At 43.5% G+C, this 14,643-nt stretch overlaps 1 protein-coding gene across 6 annotated transcripts in view; it reads left to right on the forward strand.

Annotated features, from left to right (window-relative positions):
• The window catches only part of LOC102165696 (uncharacterized), a 207,226-nt gene that overhangs the window by 126,988 nt on the left and 65,595 nt on the right, over window positions 1-14,643 (forward strand). For all 6 annotated transcript variants that reach the window (XR_014819862.1, XR_014819861.1, XR_014819863.1 and 3 more), the window contains one exon: window positions 3,709-3,863. Coding sequence is in view for 1 of the 6 variants with exons in the window: in XM_084982254.1 (XP_084838380.1) it covers window positions 3,709-3,863 (155 nt within the window). In the remaining 5 variants the exon portion in view is untranslated. The remainder of the gene's footprint in view (window positions 1-3,708; window positions 3,864-14,643) is intronic.

The raw sequence follows: 14,643 nt of genomic DNA on the forward strand, positions 1-14,643 counted from the left end.
TGAGCCCCTAGCCTGGGACCTTCCATATGCTTTGGGTGCGGCCCTAAAAAGATGGAAAGGAAGAAAAGAAAAGGTGGTAAGACCCACATTAGTGGGCCATGGTGGGGATTAAGTGCCCTGAAGAGTATTATACTCCCTGCTCTGTAAGTGTGCCCCACCCCTTGCATCCTGCTAGGCATTAGAGTTAGCTGTTTGTCCCTCTCATTAGATGAAAAGCTCTGTGTGGGCAGAGATGACACCCTTATCCTACTAGGAGGCCTCGCACAATGTTTAGTAAGCACTCAATAAATGTCTAACAGATCAAGCCTGATTTTCTTAGCCTGTTACTTCCCAAATGTGTCACCTCTTGGGACTTGCAGAAAGCGATAGTGTTTGTCTGGAGCACTGGGGTCACCTGAAGGATATTCAGGGGTGTCAACTTCAACAGGTGAAAAAATTGAGTACATTTCTTTTATCCTATTAACTGTGATAAGGAAAATTAAGGGTTGAGAAATATATTAAATATTTGACTTGTGTAAAACTTTAAAATGCTGCATATGTATAGTCTGTCAATTATTGGACTAAGGAAGTTTACAGAGGATGTTGTCAAAATAGAGTTCAGAAATAAGTTTGAGTGATTTTGGAAGTACTGTTTTGCATTTTAAAAAATCACTGTAAAATGTTTATAAATGTTAATAACTGTCAGCACACCGGTAGTCTGTTCCGTGGAATACACATTAGGGAGATGCACTTTAGTCAGGGTTTGTCCAAAGTTGCACACTCTTTTCTAAATGAGGCCACTTATTGGCCACAGGTGGTGCCCTAGTGGCAGGCAGGTAGGCGCCAGCACAGCAGGAGGAATTAGGACATCATGGTCTGCTGGCACTCAGGTACCCAGTTGGCAACCAGCAAACAAATACCCAGCCAAAATCACTCTTGACTTTAATCTGAGCCAGTTTCTTTATAAAGAGGGCATTGATCAACCGATGTGCTTTGTTAAAATGCAGCAATGTCCTGACAAGGTCACTGATGTGTTTTGGGCATGGCTCATTCTTTTAACTCTGGGTTTCTGATTCTTGGTGGCATGTGGGTTGGCTTTGATTGCATACCATTCTGGAATGACTTTGAAGAATACTGTTGATTCCAAGGGACCCACTGCCTGCCAAAACCGTGTTCCAGGAAAAGAGATGGAAGGGAAGCAGAGAGGTACAACCTCGGGGATTAGAAAATTAGACAGACGTGGCCATCTGTTACTGCTCCCACCTAGCTCATGGGCGGCTGTTATTACAGGGCTATTTTTACAGGTGCATGTTTGTGTATGTTTGCCCTCCACTTGTCTTTCTGGGTTCATTGGGAAGCACTTGAGGCAACGCCAGGAGCCCGTTGGCTCCGTAAAACAGCAGGATGGCTCAGAGCCCTGCCTGGTAGGAGAAGATCTGTCCTGACAGTTTGTGCCCTTCCACATCCAAGGATGGGAAGGGCGTTTGGTGGCAAAGGTGGGAGAGAGGGCTTAACAGGGGCACCAGTTTGGTCAGATGAAAGATACTGAGCAGACTTCTTGGGTTACCTGCAAGATAACTTCACTTCCCCCAAACATGCCAAACTGAAATACTTAGGGGTCATGTGAGCCCAACCAGAGTGCAGTCAAAATAAAACAAACTACATACACGTGAGCACTTAAGTATTTCCACCTTTATAATCTGACGCTGCCAGTGGTTGTACACTATGGGCCAAGTCATCTGGGCCTTAGTGAAACTTCTCTCCAGGATATAGCTCCATTTTGTTCTTGGAAGTTTCCATTTAGAGGGATGCTCAGGTTATAAAACCTTGAGAGTGCCAGGCTTTCTCTCTGTTTGGCACAAAATTTTATCACGTATTTATGTTCTTATGGTAAATGCAACACAATTATTAAACATCTGCCAGAGTGCTGGGGACTCAGGGTTGGATAAAATGGCTCAGAGGGAAAAACAGACATCTAACCCCACAGCTCACCCAGTGTGGTGTGCGCGCTAGAACGGAGGCGGTGGGGTGCAGCATGGAGAGAGGGAAGAGGGGGGTCCTAAAATCAGCCTGAGCAGCCAGAGGATCCTTGCGGAAGAGGTAATGCCCGTGTCTGGATTCCCATCTCCAGGAACAAGTAAATATTAGGTGGATGAAGGGCATGCAGAGAAAAGAATGGGGATTCAGCCCAAGAATAATGGAGCAGCACATGCCAAGACCCTGAGATGTGAAACAGCCTGGCCCATTCTAGGGACAGGGCTAGCAGGTAGTTGATAAAAACAGAGAACAAGTGGCTTAGGAGGAGCAATGGTAGATGAGCCAGGGGATGCAGGTAAGTGCCAGCTCACAAAGGGTCTCATGTGACAAGCCAAGGACTTTCTTTTCTTCCTTCCTTCCTTCCTTCCTTCCTTCCTTCCTTCCTTCCTTCCTTCCTTTCTTTCTTTCTTCCTTCCTTCCTTTCTTTCTTTCTTTCTTTCTTTCTTTCTTTTTTGCTTTTTAGGGCCAAACCCATGGCATATGGAGGTTCCCAGGCTAGGAGTCCAATTGGAGCTGCAGCCACTGGCCTGCACACACAGCAATTCCAGATCTGAGCCGTGTCTGTGGCAACGATGGATGCCAAGGACTTTCTTACGAAAGCAATGGGCAGCTGGTGAAATAGTGTGAGTAGGTGGTAGCATGGTTAGGTTTGAATTTGAGAGCAGTCAGTTTGGCATCAACGCGGAGGATAAACTGAAGAGCATTAAATCTGAGGCCAGATGACCCAGAGATAAGGAGGGCCTGAATTATAGAGGTGGTGGCAGGATGTCAAGGAGGAGAGGATTTTGAGAAACGAAGAAGGCAGTGTAGATAGAACTTAGTGTTTGCGCAGCTGCTGAGTTCGGGGACAGTGAGATGTTAAGGGTGACTCCCGGGTTTCTATGTGGGGAAACTGGGGGCAGTGGTCTTATTAAGGGAGAAATGAATTAAGCAGGAGAAGGTATGGAAGGGAGGAACAAGAAGAATTCCATTGTTGAAATTGTCCAATGAACGTTCCTCAAATTCTGCTTTCTACCTAAAAAGGCTCATCTCACAAGAGAACCCCACTTGTGAGCCTGGCATTGTCTATGAGAACTGGTTCCTCATCTGCTTGTCTGTTCTCTCTCCCCAACTCCTCTGTGTTAACCCACTAGCATTCCTGTCACCCTCCCCATGCTTCTCTCTTGCCCTTGAGTATTTTCTCTTGAGGCCCACCTGAAGCCTCTCTGACAACTCACCTAATGTTAATGTCCCCTGAGCAGCACCGTGTGACATCACATGTCACTCTGTGTGTCTGTGCTCTACCTTCTCTGATGGAGGCGGGGGCATGTGACATAATGGGGGTGGTCTGTGTAGCTGAGGGACAGGAACCTGGCTGGCTGAAGGAGAATGGTCCGTGTCCAGTCCTTGGGCAGTGGAGGTGGCTGAATACCTGTTGGCAGCATGCGATCAAACTAGTGATGTGGGCTGGCCTTTGGGGTGGAAACACTCATTCTTCATATTGATTCTCTTGTTCTGGCCACAGTACCCTCAGTGCTCTGGATCTTAGCGTTTCCCAGGACTCCCTGTGGGTCTGGGAGGTAGCTTGTGTTTGCAAAGGGAGAAGCAGTAGATGTTGGTTCTCCTGGGTCAGCTGGCCAACCCAACTTCACCCAGTGACACACCTCTTCCCGTTGTTTTTCTTCTCCTTCCTCACCGGCCTGAAAATCCCAGCTGATGGAGGATGGGAGAACCCTGGTAACCGTCAGGCACCACACTCGCGGCTTGGCCTGTAGGAGATGCAGCACTTCCCTCTACTGGAAGGAGGACCTAACGACAAGGGGTCTTCGACGGGCCCCCCAGATTGCGCAGCCACAGTACTTCAGAAGGTACTTGATATCAATATGTGGGCTCTGGAGAGTTAATAAAAGACTATATCAGGCTGCATTTGCTTTCAAGGACAGAGACCCTGGCATATCCCTTTAGTACCTAGCATGTGGTGTATAATAAATGCTCAATAAATGTATGTTGTAAAGGCAAGTGGCTTGGTACTTCTAAAACTATCATTGACGATAATAATTATATACAAAATTATATATAATAATATATCTATTTGGTACTTATATATAAGCCTTTATTACAGGCATCCTATATATTTTGTTTCTAATCCTCTCAACACTTTTATTAAGTGGGTTCATCTTGTTTTAGATACGTACTTATTGCGATGGCATGACATTACCCATCCAAGGTGCAAAGAAGTGTCTTGAACTGCGGTTTATTTTATTTTATTTTTGCATTTTAGGGCCACACTCACAGCATATGGGAAGTTCCCAGGCTAGGGGAATGGGAGGGGTCGAATGGGAACTGCAGCTGCCGGCCTATGCCGATCCGAGCTACTGTGTGACCTACACCACAGCTCACTGCAATGCTGGGTCCTGAACTGAGGTTTAAATGTAGTTTACTTTCAGCTCCACTCACGCTCTTTTATGAGCTCGTTCTTGCCAGCAAGTGTCTTTGACAATGGATTCTGTGTAAGTCAGCACCATCACATCCTCCTGGGCTCCGTTCGGCTCTCTCCCGTATTTCCCACCACATGCGCCCAGCAACCCTGTGCGCGGCATATGTGCGCAGACACGTGCACATAGACTTGCATGCACGCACATGCTCACCCTGCCTGTCTCTAGCTCGCTTATTGTCTACACTCCACTGGGAATGGGTCACTTACCATTCCACAGTTTTGGGTTATTTATCAGTCTTAAGAGGAAATACTCATCCGTGTATGAAATTATAATAAATTACCTTTTGCTAATGTTCAATAGCCCAGCTATTTTTGAAGAAAGAGCGCTAATTCTCTAAAAGTAGAAATCACTTGATTTTGCAGTTTCTTTTTCTGAAATGCAAGTCTGTATATTTTTCCATAATTTCTTATTTCTAAGTCTGCCTTTCTTCAATGTTTCCCTTTTGCATCTGTTGGGACTTGAGTATTGGCATTTCCTTGGAGAGTTCTTACTGTAAAATACTGAGCCATTTTATTGTAGGACTTCATAAAATACTGTGACTTATTGTGTAAGGCAAATTTGATGGCAAGGAAGTGCTCATGTTCCAAGACTGATAATTACAACGCGTTCCTCACTGGCATCCCTGCTTCTGGCATGGCTCCCCTACAGTCAGTCCTTCCTGCAGCTGCCACATTCATTTTTCTCACTTGCTGCTCTGACAGTGTCACCTCTCTCTACATTCCCCATGGTGGCCCACCATTACCCTTCATGTCCAGTTGTACCCAAAATTGTCCCCTTAGCTTCAAGACCTTCCTCACTCTAGGTTCCCCCAGCTTCTAGACCCACCAGCATTCAGATGCGAGTGCATTCAGATTGGTCCTAGCACCATCCCTCAGTATGTCAGTAACCCACTGGGAGCTCAGTGCCGAGTGGATTTCCAGATGCTGCTCCCTTTGCCACAAAATCCCTTCCCAAGACCTCCAGCCCCCAACCCCACTCTTTCTCAAGGATTACCTTTTGAAATTTCACTTCTCTCTCAAAGTTTTTTCATCTAATAGGGTAATGGATTGGACTCTGTATGTTTTATTTGTTAAAAAATTTTTTTGTTGTTGATTTTTGTCTTTTTAGGGCCACACCCGGGCCATATGGAGTTTCCCAGGCTAGGGGTCCAATCGGAGCTACAGCTGCTAGCCTACACCACAGCCACAGCAACGTGGGATCCGGGCTGCATCTGAGACTTACACCCCGGGTCATGGCAACGCTGGATCCTTAACCCACTGAGCAGGGCCAGGGATTGAATCTGAATCCTCATGGATACTAGTCGGGTTCATTAACCACAGAGCCACAATGGGAACTCCCATTAAAAAATTTTTAATTGCAGTAAAATACACATAATATAAAAGTTACCATGTTAACCATTTTTAAGTATAAAGTTCACTAGTGTCGAGTAGCTTCACCTTGTTGGGCAGTGGGTCTCCAGAGCTCTTCATCTTGTAGAACTGAACGTCTGTACCCATTAGGTTGTAACTCTCCATTTTCCCCACCCCACCCCTGGCTCCTACCTTCTGCCTCTTCTTTACGCATGTGACTACTTCAGGCACCTCATAAATGTGGAATCACACAGCGTTTGTCTTTTTGTCTTACTTCTCCATCAGGGTTCATCTGTGCTGGAGCATGTGTCAGCTTTTCATTCCTTTTTAAAGCAGAGTAATATTCCATTATATGGATACACCATGCAATGTTTTGTTTATCCAATCATCTGCTGATAGACATTTGGTTTGCTTCTACCTTTGGGGTGTCATGAACATGGGGGCCCAAATATCTCTGTGAGCCTGGCTTTTAATCACTTTGGGTACATCGCCGTCTGTACGTCTGTACACTCAAGAAATAGTTTTTAATATTTGCACCACAGCTCTTTGTCCTTGATCTTGACCCTGCATGACACCGCTCCCAGTTGTGCCAGTGCAAATCCTCCTGGCCTATAGGATTTGTCTTCCTTTCCCCAGTGAGGTTTTCCTTATGTAGCTCAGATTTTTTTAAATGAAAGCATTTCATAGTCAGCAAGTATGTTGCAATTTTCACTTCAGTTTTCTTTCTTCAATTCCCCAATATGGATGCTAATATATAAACCTATTTCTTGAGATGATTTTGTTATGTAAGAGGAGACTTGTGCAAAGCAAAATATTTGAAAAAAAAAGTCATGCAATTATTCACCCTGCCCCCTCATTTTTTATATCTTCTGGCTCTGATGGCAAACTGAGTTGAAAAGGAGCTGACCTATCCGTTTTTATTTCTAAGAGCACTGTGGAATTTCTCACATTAGAACCAGTCTGAAAACCCAATCAATATTTGCTTAAAGAGCAAATTAGAGGCAGCATTCTCATTTGAAAGTTAAGGTCCCCATGGGATCAAATAGGAAAGCCAAGCTTCCCTCGTTTTGGCCCACCTCCTTTCTCTCTCCAGGGTTTTTATTCTCGTTGCCGTCTCATCGTCCACTTAATCCCCAACCTCCATATGCCATCCGCTTTTCTGGAATTTTTTTGGAACTGGCCTCATCCTTTCTGTTATTCAGAGCATGTGAGAGAAAAAGTGAGAGTAACAAAGGGATTCACATTCCTTACAAGCCAGCAGTTCGCAGAACAGATCTTAATCTCCTTAACATGGGGCAGGATGTATACGGATAGAAAACTGCTGACGGTTCTTTACAAGGATGTTTATGCCCTCCACTCCTGGCATTATCAGGGTACGTTTTCACTCTACGTCATTTCATTTTTGAAGAGTTTCTTTTGGTAGCTTTTAACCCACAAGGCCACAGCTTTTGATATAAGCTCATTAAAAGGGATGGGGAGACCACAAGAAAGGGTCCCAATGTGGCTGACGTTGTAGAGTGGACACGAGAGAGGGGATCTGTGCTGGGTTCTGCTCATCCTTTCACGTCTCTAAGCGGTTGAATCAGTAAGACCTTGCATGACATCTCAGCAGAAACGACCAGTGGGTTTTGTTTTTTGTCGTCAGATCACTGTAGTGTATCCTTTACTCAATGACTCTGATACATTTCACCTCATGCTGGAGCCTCCCTAATACACTGTTTGTAATAGAGTAAAATTAGCACTAAGCCAGGGTGTGTGTGTGTACACACAGGTAAAATCAAGTTCAATTCTAGAAGGTGTCTCTTGTTATCACCCTCTTATGGATGTAAAACTGGAAGTAAAAGACATGACGTAATTTGGTATTTCACTAAACTAGTGACAAAGCTGGGATTTGAACTAGGGCTCTTCCCTTCCGAGGCCAATGTTCTTTCCATCTATAGCATGCTGTTCCTTTAGTGGTAAAACAATGATTATCAATCAATCACTTACCCCATCATTTTCTCTCAAATAATGTCTAGCTGACAATAGTTGCCCAACAGTTGTTAATTCTATTCCCTTCTTTTTCTCCCTCTCCTATCTGGCCAATTTTCTTTGCTGAAAGCATTCACAGACTGTCAAAATTCCCCAGATGATTCAAACCAGTTCTGTGTATGAACAAAATATAGAATCTGTCATATTGTTGGCCACCCCGAAATTATGTTTTTATACACTGTGCTTTTCAAATTGGGGCCAATCAACTTGTCATTCACTGAAATGTTTTCAGCAGAGATTATGCTGACACACGGGAATGCATATGTCACATTTATAGAAAAAGTTTTAAAATATGATCATTCCGCTGGCATCAATTCATTGTTAACCAAAGAAAGGGTTATTTAGATGCATTGAGCATGGCTCTTTTGGATCATTCAGCTACTTGTGATTTTCCTCAGGCTTTAAAAAAATTCTCCTACAAGGATATGAAAAACAAAATTACATCCTTTCGATAAAGTATGAAATATGGTTAAATACACTTCAGATATTAGGGAAAGGGTACCATGTTCAGTCAATTACAATGTCAGTTTATAAAATTCTGTCTCACATGGTATCTGACATTCTGTAATAGGGCTTCTGCTGTAGGAAGCTGGGCAAGGAGCTCCTTGATTGAGGTCCCTTTAGGTATAATGAGGGAGGGTGACTGGTTATTTTTCTTGGAAATAAGACCAGAGCAGATTTGAGAGCAGCAGGAAGGGTCTGAGCATTTAACTTCAACCCCACATTTCTCATTTTGGAGAAGTCCAGGCTGTGGCTGTTGGAAGTCCTTCAGACTGGAAGGAGCACCATGCAGAAGTTCCTGGAGCAGCGAAATCGTGTCAGCTGGAGTCCAGTAGTCTTCTCAACATCTCCTCTCAGTGGACATCGTACTCTCCGCTCGTCTAGAGCTGACCTCCTCTTTCTCCTCCCCAGACATGGCTGCTTAATGTTACCCTTTTAGTGCTTGGAAATGCCATGCTTCCAGGTCCTTAGGTCAAAAACCTTAGGCTCTTTCTGATTGCTGTCTTTCTCTTATATCACACATCAGCCCCTCCGCACATTCTGTTGGCTTGGTCTCCACGAAAGAGCCAAATTCTGGTTACTTCCTACCACCTCCACTTGCAACACTCTGGTCTCACCCAACGTGGACCACACACCATGGCTAGAGGACCACAACAGCCTCCTACTGGCTTTCCTGTTCTGTCCTTTTCCCAGATAGACTGTTGTCAATCTAGCAGCCTTGTTAAAGCCAAGAGAAAATCATGCCCCTTCTCTTTGAAAATGCTCTACTGGCCCCTCCTCCCCCTCAGAGTAAAAGCCACAGACCTACAAGGCTCACGTCTCGCTTCTGTTATTTCCCTCCTCCCTCTCCTTCAGTCACAGTGGCTTCCTTGCTCTTTGTCTCAGCCACTGAACCTGCTCACTATCAGTCTGAGTTTGGATTTATTACTCTTGTTTCATCAAGTGTCCTCAACTGGTGTCTTTTGAGCCCATCCCCCGCCCCCCACCAAATCATCTCAACACCTTCTAGAGAAAGCATAATCCATCCATCCAATTAACCAATGAGACAAACCAGTTCTACTTCCAAAAATGTGTGGCTAATGGTTCTGTGTTCATCGTCTTCCTTGCAAATAATCCCCACTCCTGCATGTGGGGACCCCACATACAAAAAATTATTTATGTCTAAACTGGTGTCTTCTGGCTCTCTATCGTCTTTTCTCTCTGCCTGGGTGCATCCCCAAGGGGTATTTGTACAGCTAATTCCCTCATCTCTTTCAAGTCTGTACTCAAAGATTCCCTTCTCAAGGAAGCTTATTTAAAATTACAACCTTTATATTTTTCTACTGGAATGTAAACTTTATGAAAGTAGACATTATTACCTTTGTAAAAAAAAAAAAAAACCCTCATAACAATGCCTAGAAATAGCAGGTACTCTTTGCATATTAGTTTAATGAGTGAATAAGCTGAAAAGTCCTAATTCTAGACTTGGATTTGACACTGTGGGACTTTGGGCAAGACACTCCAATCTCCTGAGGTCTGTTTTTTGTTGGTATTGTCATTTGTGTGTTTGTTTGTTTTTAATATATTAATATATGGAAAGGCTAGTGTCTGCAATTCCTACTTTATGACTTTGGGGTGACTCTCAGATTTTCATGAAAACATTCCAAAAAGAAGACCTCACTATGCAAATGTCATGTGGTTAAGGGGCAGATGCTGCAGAGGTGGGGGTGCACAGTGGGCTCATGCCCAGCTCTGGAGCTGCCTGGCTGTCAGCCCACATGCTTAGTATTGTTCGTCTAAAAATTGATTGTTGCAATAATCAAATTCTTGTCAAATTCTAGCTTAGGGCACATGTGTAGTTGCAGTCTGACTGAATCAAGAACAGTCTGGACCATGCAAGAACTAGGCAGCTGTAATGTTTACATATTCCCAGTAAAAAGGCATTGCTATGGAAACTTTCCACTTTGCTTTACATGCGTAGCATTCTGAAAGTGGCTGGCTAGAACGATATAGCTAGATCCTTGGAATATTGAAAATCACACCCCAAATTATGGTCTTTGCACTTCAACCTTGTTTTAATGATGTGATTGTGCTCTGAAATTTTGAAATATTGATACCTGGGCTTTAAAAAATTTAAATGAGTTCTTTCTTAAAGCACTTGCATCAAATTCCCTTGTCTGGAGTTCCTGTCGTGGTGCAGTGGTTAACGAATCCGACTAGGAACTATGAAGTTGCGGGTTTGATCCCTGTCCTTGCTCAGTGGGTTAACGATCTGGCGTTGCGGTGAGCTGTGGTGTAGATTGCAGATGTGGCTCGGATCCTGCGTTGCTGTGGCTCTGGCGTAGGCCGGTGACTACAGCTCCGATTTGTCCCCCAGCCTGGGAACCTCCATATGCCGCAGGAAGCGGCCCTAGAAAAGGCAAAAAGCCAAAAAGCCAAAAAAAAAAAAAAATTCCCTTGTCATCGCCTCAAACCAATGATTTGTAATTAGAGCAGATTCACTGATGGATAGAATTTTTAAGAATTTTATTTGAAAAGATTCTTCTTCATTTTAAATATTTCCTAGCTTTATACATTTTGTGACATATCTTTCTTTGTCCTACTTAGGATTTCTAAGCAGCTTAAAAATAAAATTTTAAATGTTTAATTGCAAAAGTAGTAGACATTCAGCCATAAATGTAAGGGTTTTGTTTCTAGAGAGGAGAGGAATAATTTTTAATCATTCATTTATTCTTCTGACAACTATCTGTGGGGCATCTCTGCTATGGTACTGTGTACCCAATCCTGTGTTAAGCGATGAAGAAACAGGAGCCTGAAAGTCCCTCTAGTTCTTATTCTTATTCATGGAAGTGTATTCACAGAAGGTTAGGGATAGGGTTCGGGTTAGTGGGAAAGAGAGAAATCAAGTAAATCATTAAATACACGTTTGTTATAATTCTGCTAAATGTTACCCAAAAAAGCAGGAGACTGGACAGGAGGGAACCCAGGCTGGTGGGGAGAGAGGTTGTAGAGCCTTCCCGTAGTGGGCACCCTTTCACCCAACACCTGAAGGCATCATCCAGGTAGGGACAGAAGTGGGGGCTCATGGGAGGGAGGCGCACTTAGGCGGCATGGGAGGAGAGCATGTGTGCGGATCCTTGGGAGAACAGGAATGAAAAGAAGACCTGCACCTTCAGAACTTCACAGCAGGAGGGAAGAGGGCAATACTCTGGCGGTGGCCAGACCGTGCAGAGCCTCATAAGCTGTGGGAGGAACTGTGGATGATCTCAGGAGCGAGAGGAATCCACTGAAAGAAGCCAGGCAGGAAAGCGATGCGGCTGATTTGTCCATTGTGAAATACCGCTGTAGGTGGTGAGTGGAGACCGAGCTAGAGGCAGGATGGGGATGCTCGGCTGCACAGCCCAGACACAAATAATGGTGTTGGCGGTGGCAGCGGCCGTGGTGGTGGTTGGCAGTGAAGGTGGCAAAAAGAGAATCTACTGGACACATTGTGGAAGGACTGACCGTCTTGTCAGCAGAGGGATCAGATGTGTGGTTTATGTTTTCCCCAGAAGTTGCTGAGATGATTTCTGGAGCCAGGTTCAAAGGATACCAGACGAGGGCACCTGATAGGACACTAGTAATGGATCCAGACTCAGACCAATGAGGATGGATTCAGTCCGAGGAGCTGGGTGGTGACAGAGGTCTCGGAGGTCTGATGCCGTCAACCCCCGGATGTTCTGTTCACAGTGTCATGTTTATGTAGCCCTGCTTCCAACTGCCAGTCTGGGATTTTAGTCTGTGCTGGTTTCTGGAGAGAGCTTATTCTCCTGTGTGTGTCAACAAGGGCTCATTCTCCTCTGTCTTGAGCTCCATGTCCCATCTCTGTAGTTTGCTCTCTCTAGCATCTCTCATTCTGGAGAATCTCTCGGGAACCATCTGGTTAGTTTGCTGCTCCTCCTCTTGATTCTGGGCCATGGCTTCCTCCACCTTCTTTCATTAGTTTCTGAGCCTACATCTGCTTGAATGGCACAGGAGTTATTGAAATGTATTGTCCCATAATCATTTTATGTCGTGAGTTCTGTTAATCGGTTCTTGCTCCGATAATGCTGTGTAACAAACAACCATACTATTTCTCAGTGACTTAAAACAATAAACTACCCCCCCACCCGACTCAAGGATCTACTGGTCTGCTGTGGGAGCTCCTGAAGCTATGTTCCAATTATTTTAGTCATTTGACTTAATTTTATATGTTCTCTTTCAAATGTTTTTTTTTTTCCCTTTTCCCTACAATCATGTTTTTCATGTAATCCATTTAAAAGTTACTTTATACAGAAGTTTTCAAGTCTATTCATCTTGCCATTTAGTGATCGTGTTTTTGAGCCAGGTGTAGCAGACTAGCTGGGTGCAATAACTTTGGTGACCACCATTGTAGAATTACCCTTTTTAGTCAATTTTCAAAACTTCTAACAGAATATCATGAAAGAAAAAAGGTAAATCAGCTGTCTCTATCCCACCTGCTTCCAAGATTATTGGCAGCATTTTTCTGTGTAAATAAGAGCACGTTATCCCCCATCATGTAATTTTCCTGGAAGACTTGAGGGCTGAAGAATGTCTGCTCAATCTCATGCTTAAGATTACTCAAGGCAACATTGAGAAGAAGTTCTTCCCTGTCTGTGGCTACCTGAAGTATATGCAGAATGCCATACTCCTTTCCCCACTCTGTTCTTACCGCAGACTTCCCAGTGGTGGGTGGAATGTTATCACAGACCTCCCAATGACGGATGGAACTTCGTTAGCCTCCCAAGGCTACTTGCATTTGGGCAGGAATCAGTGTCTTAAGCTGAGGAAATGAAAGTAGTGTCATGTTTGGTACCAGCTGGCATAGAAGGACAAATAAAGCAGATGGCTTTTCCAAATTCTGGCATATTCAAGGGATAGAATCAAAGATTTGGTAGTCTTTCTAGACTTTGTGTATCGATTTCACATCTCATGTTTTCCCTTTTCTATCGTCTCATTTCTCAATGTCTGGTAGGAGTCTTACATGCTATTTGGCTAGAAAAATAGGCTGTGTGTTGTTTTTCATAACTATTCAGCTTGTGATGGTTAAATGAGATCGAGAATTGTACCTATGGGTTTTATGTTCAAACTGCGGGTATTATTGTCCAGGTGTAGTTCATTGGTTGCCTAGCTTGCTTTTTTGGTCTAACTTTGGTGTGTGAGCTTCTGATGATTTTTCTGTTTTTGGAATATATATTTATAATTGACATCACTCCCACTTTTCAAAAGAATTTGAACAGCACAGAGTAAAAGATGCAATGATAATAACACTTTAAAAATAGTAGTCAGAAATGATAGAGCTATATAGTCAAAGCAGCATTACAAACAAGACTTCAAAATCTTGGAAACTTCAACCCTTAGGAAAATTAACCCCTTCAGTCCCAGTCCCTTAAATATAAACTGGAAAAAGCAATTGTATTTATATCCTGGGCTCATTGTGACAAACTATTTAGCTTGATGCTATCACATTAGCACAATTTAAAAAAATTAAAGCTATTGTTACCATGTTTAGAAGAGCAAATTAATATACCAAAATCTCAGGCATCTCTAGTTCCTATAATTTTATTTTTGAACTTGGAATTTCTTGGAAGGCCAGGGAAAAATATGCATGCATTAAATTAGATAATCCGGGAGTTCCCATCGTGGCACAGCGGTTAACGAATCCAACTAAGAACCATGAGCTTGCAGGTTCGATCCCTGTCCCTGCTTAGTGGATTAAGGATCTGGCATTGCAGTGAGCTGTGGTGTAGGTCGCAGACACGGCTCGGATCTGACATTGCTGTGGCTGTGGTGTAGGCCAGCAGCTACAGCTCTGATTTGACCCCTAGCTTTGGAACCTCCATATGCCATGGGTGGGGCCCTAAAAAGACAAAAAAAAAAAGTAGATAATCCCTGAAGTATTATGGAATATGGCTTTTGCTGGCTAATTGCCATGGTGCAATCTCAAGAATTTGTGATGTTCCGAAAGGGCATGGCATTTCCTGTTAGAATTCTTATTAAGGAAAAGTAGAAGCTGGGGTGGGGTGATGACTACCATTTAATGTGTGTCTACTTTGTACTGAGATCTGTTGTAGGAAATGTGTGTATTTGATTTCATTTAATACTCTCAGTGATTCTACCAAATGGATATTATTTATCTCCCATTTAGGGTGAATAAATTAACTTCAAGAAGTTTAACTAAATGCACAGTCAGTTAAACATTTAGGTCTAGAATTTGAATTCAGGTCTGTCTAATGCCAAAGTTCATGGTC

This window comes from Sus scrofa, chromosome 11, assembly GCF_054392235.1.
Source record: "Sus scrofa isolate SSC_HxYL_T2T_F1_AM1 chromosome 11, Sscrofa_HxYL_maternal_Yorkshire_Landrace_v2.0, whole genome shotgun sequence".
In the NCBI taxonomy this organism is placed as follows: Eukaryota; Metazoa; Chordata; class Mammalia; order Artiodactyla; family Suidae; genus Sus; species Sus scrofa.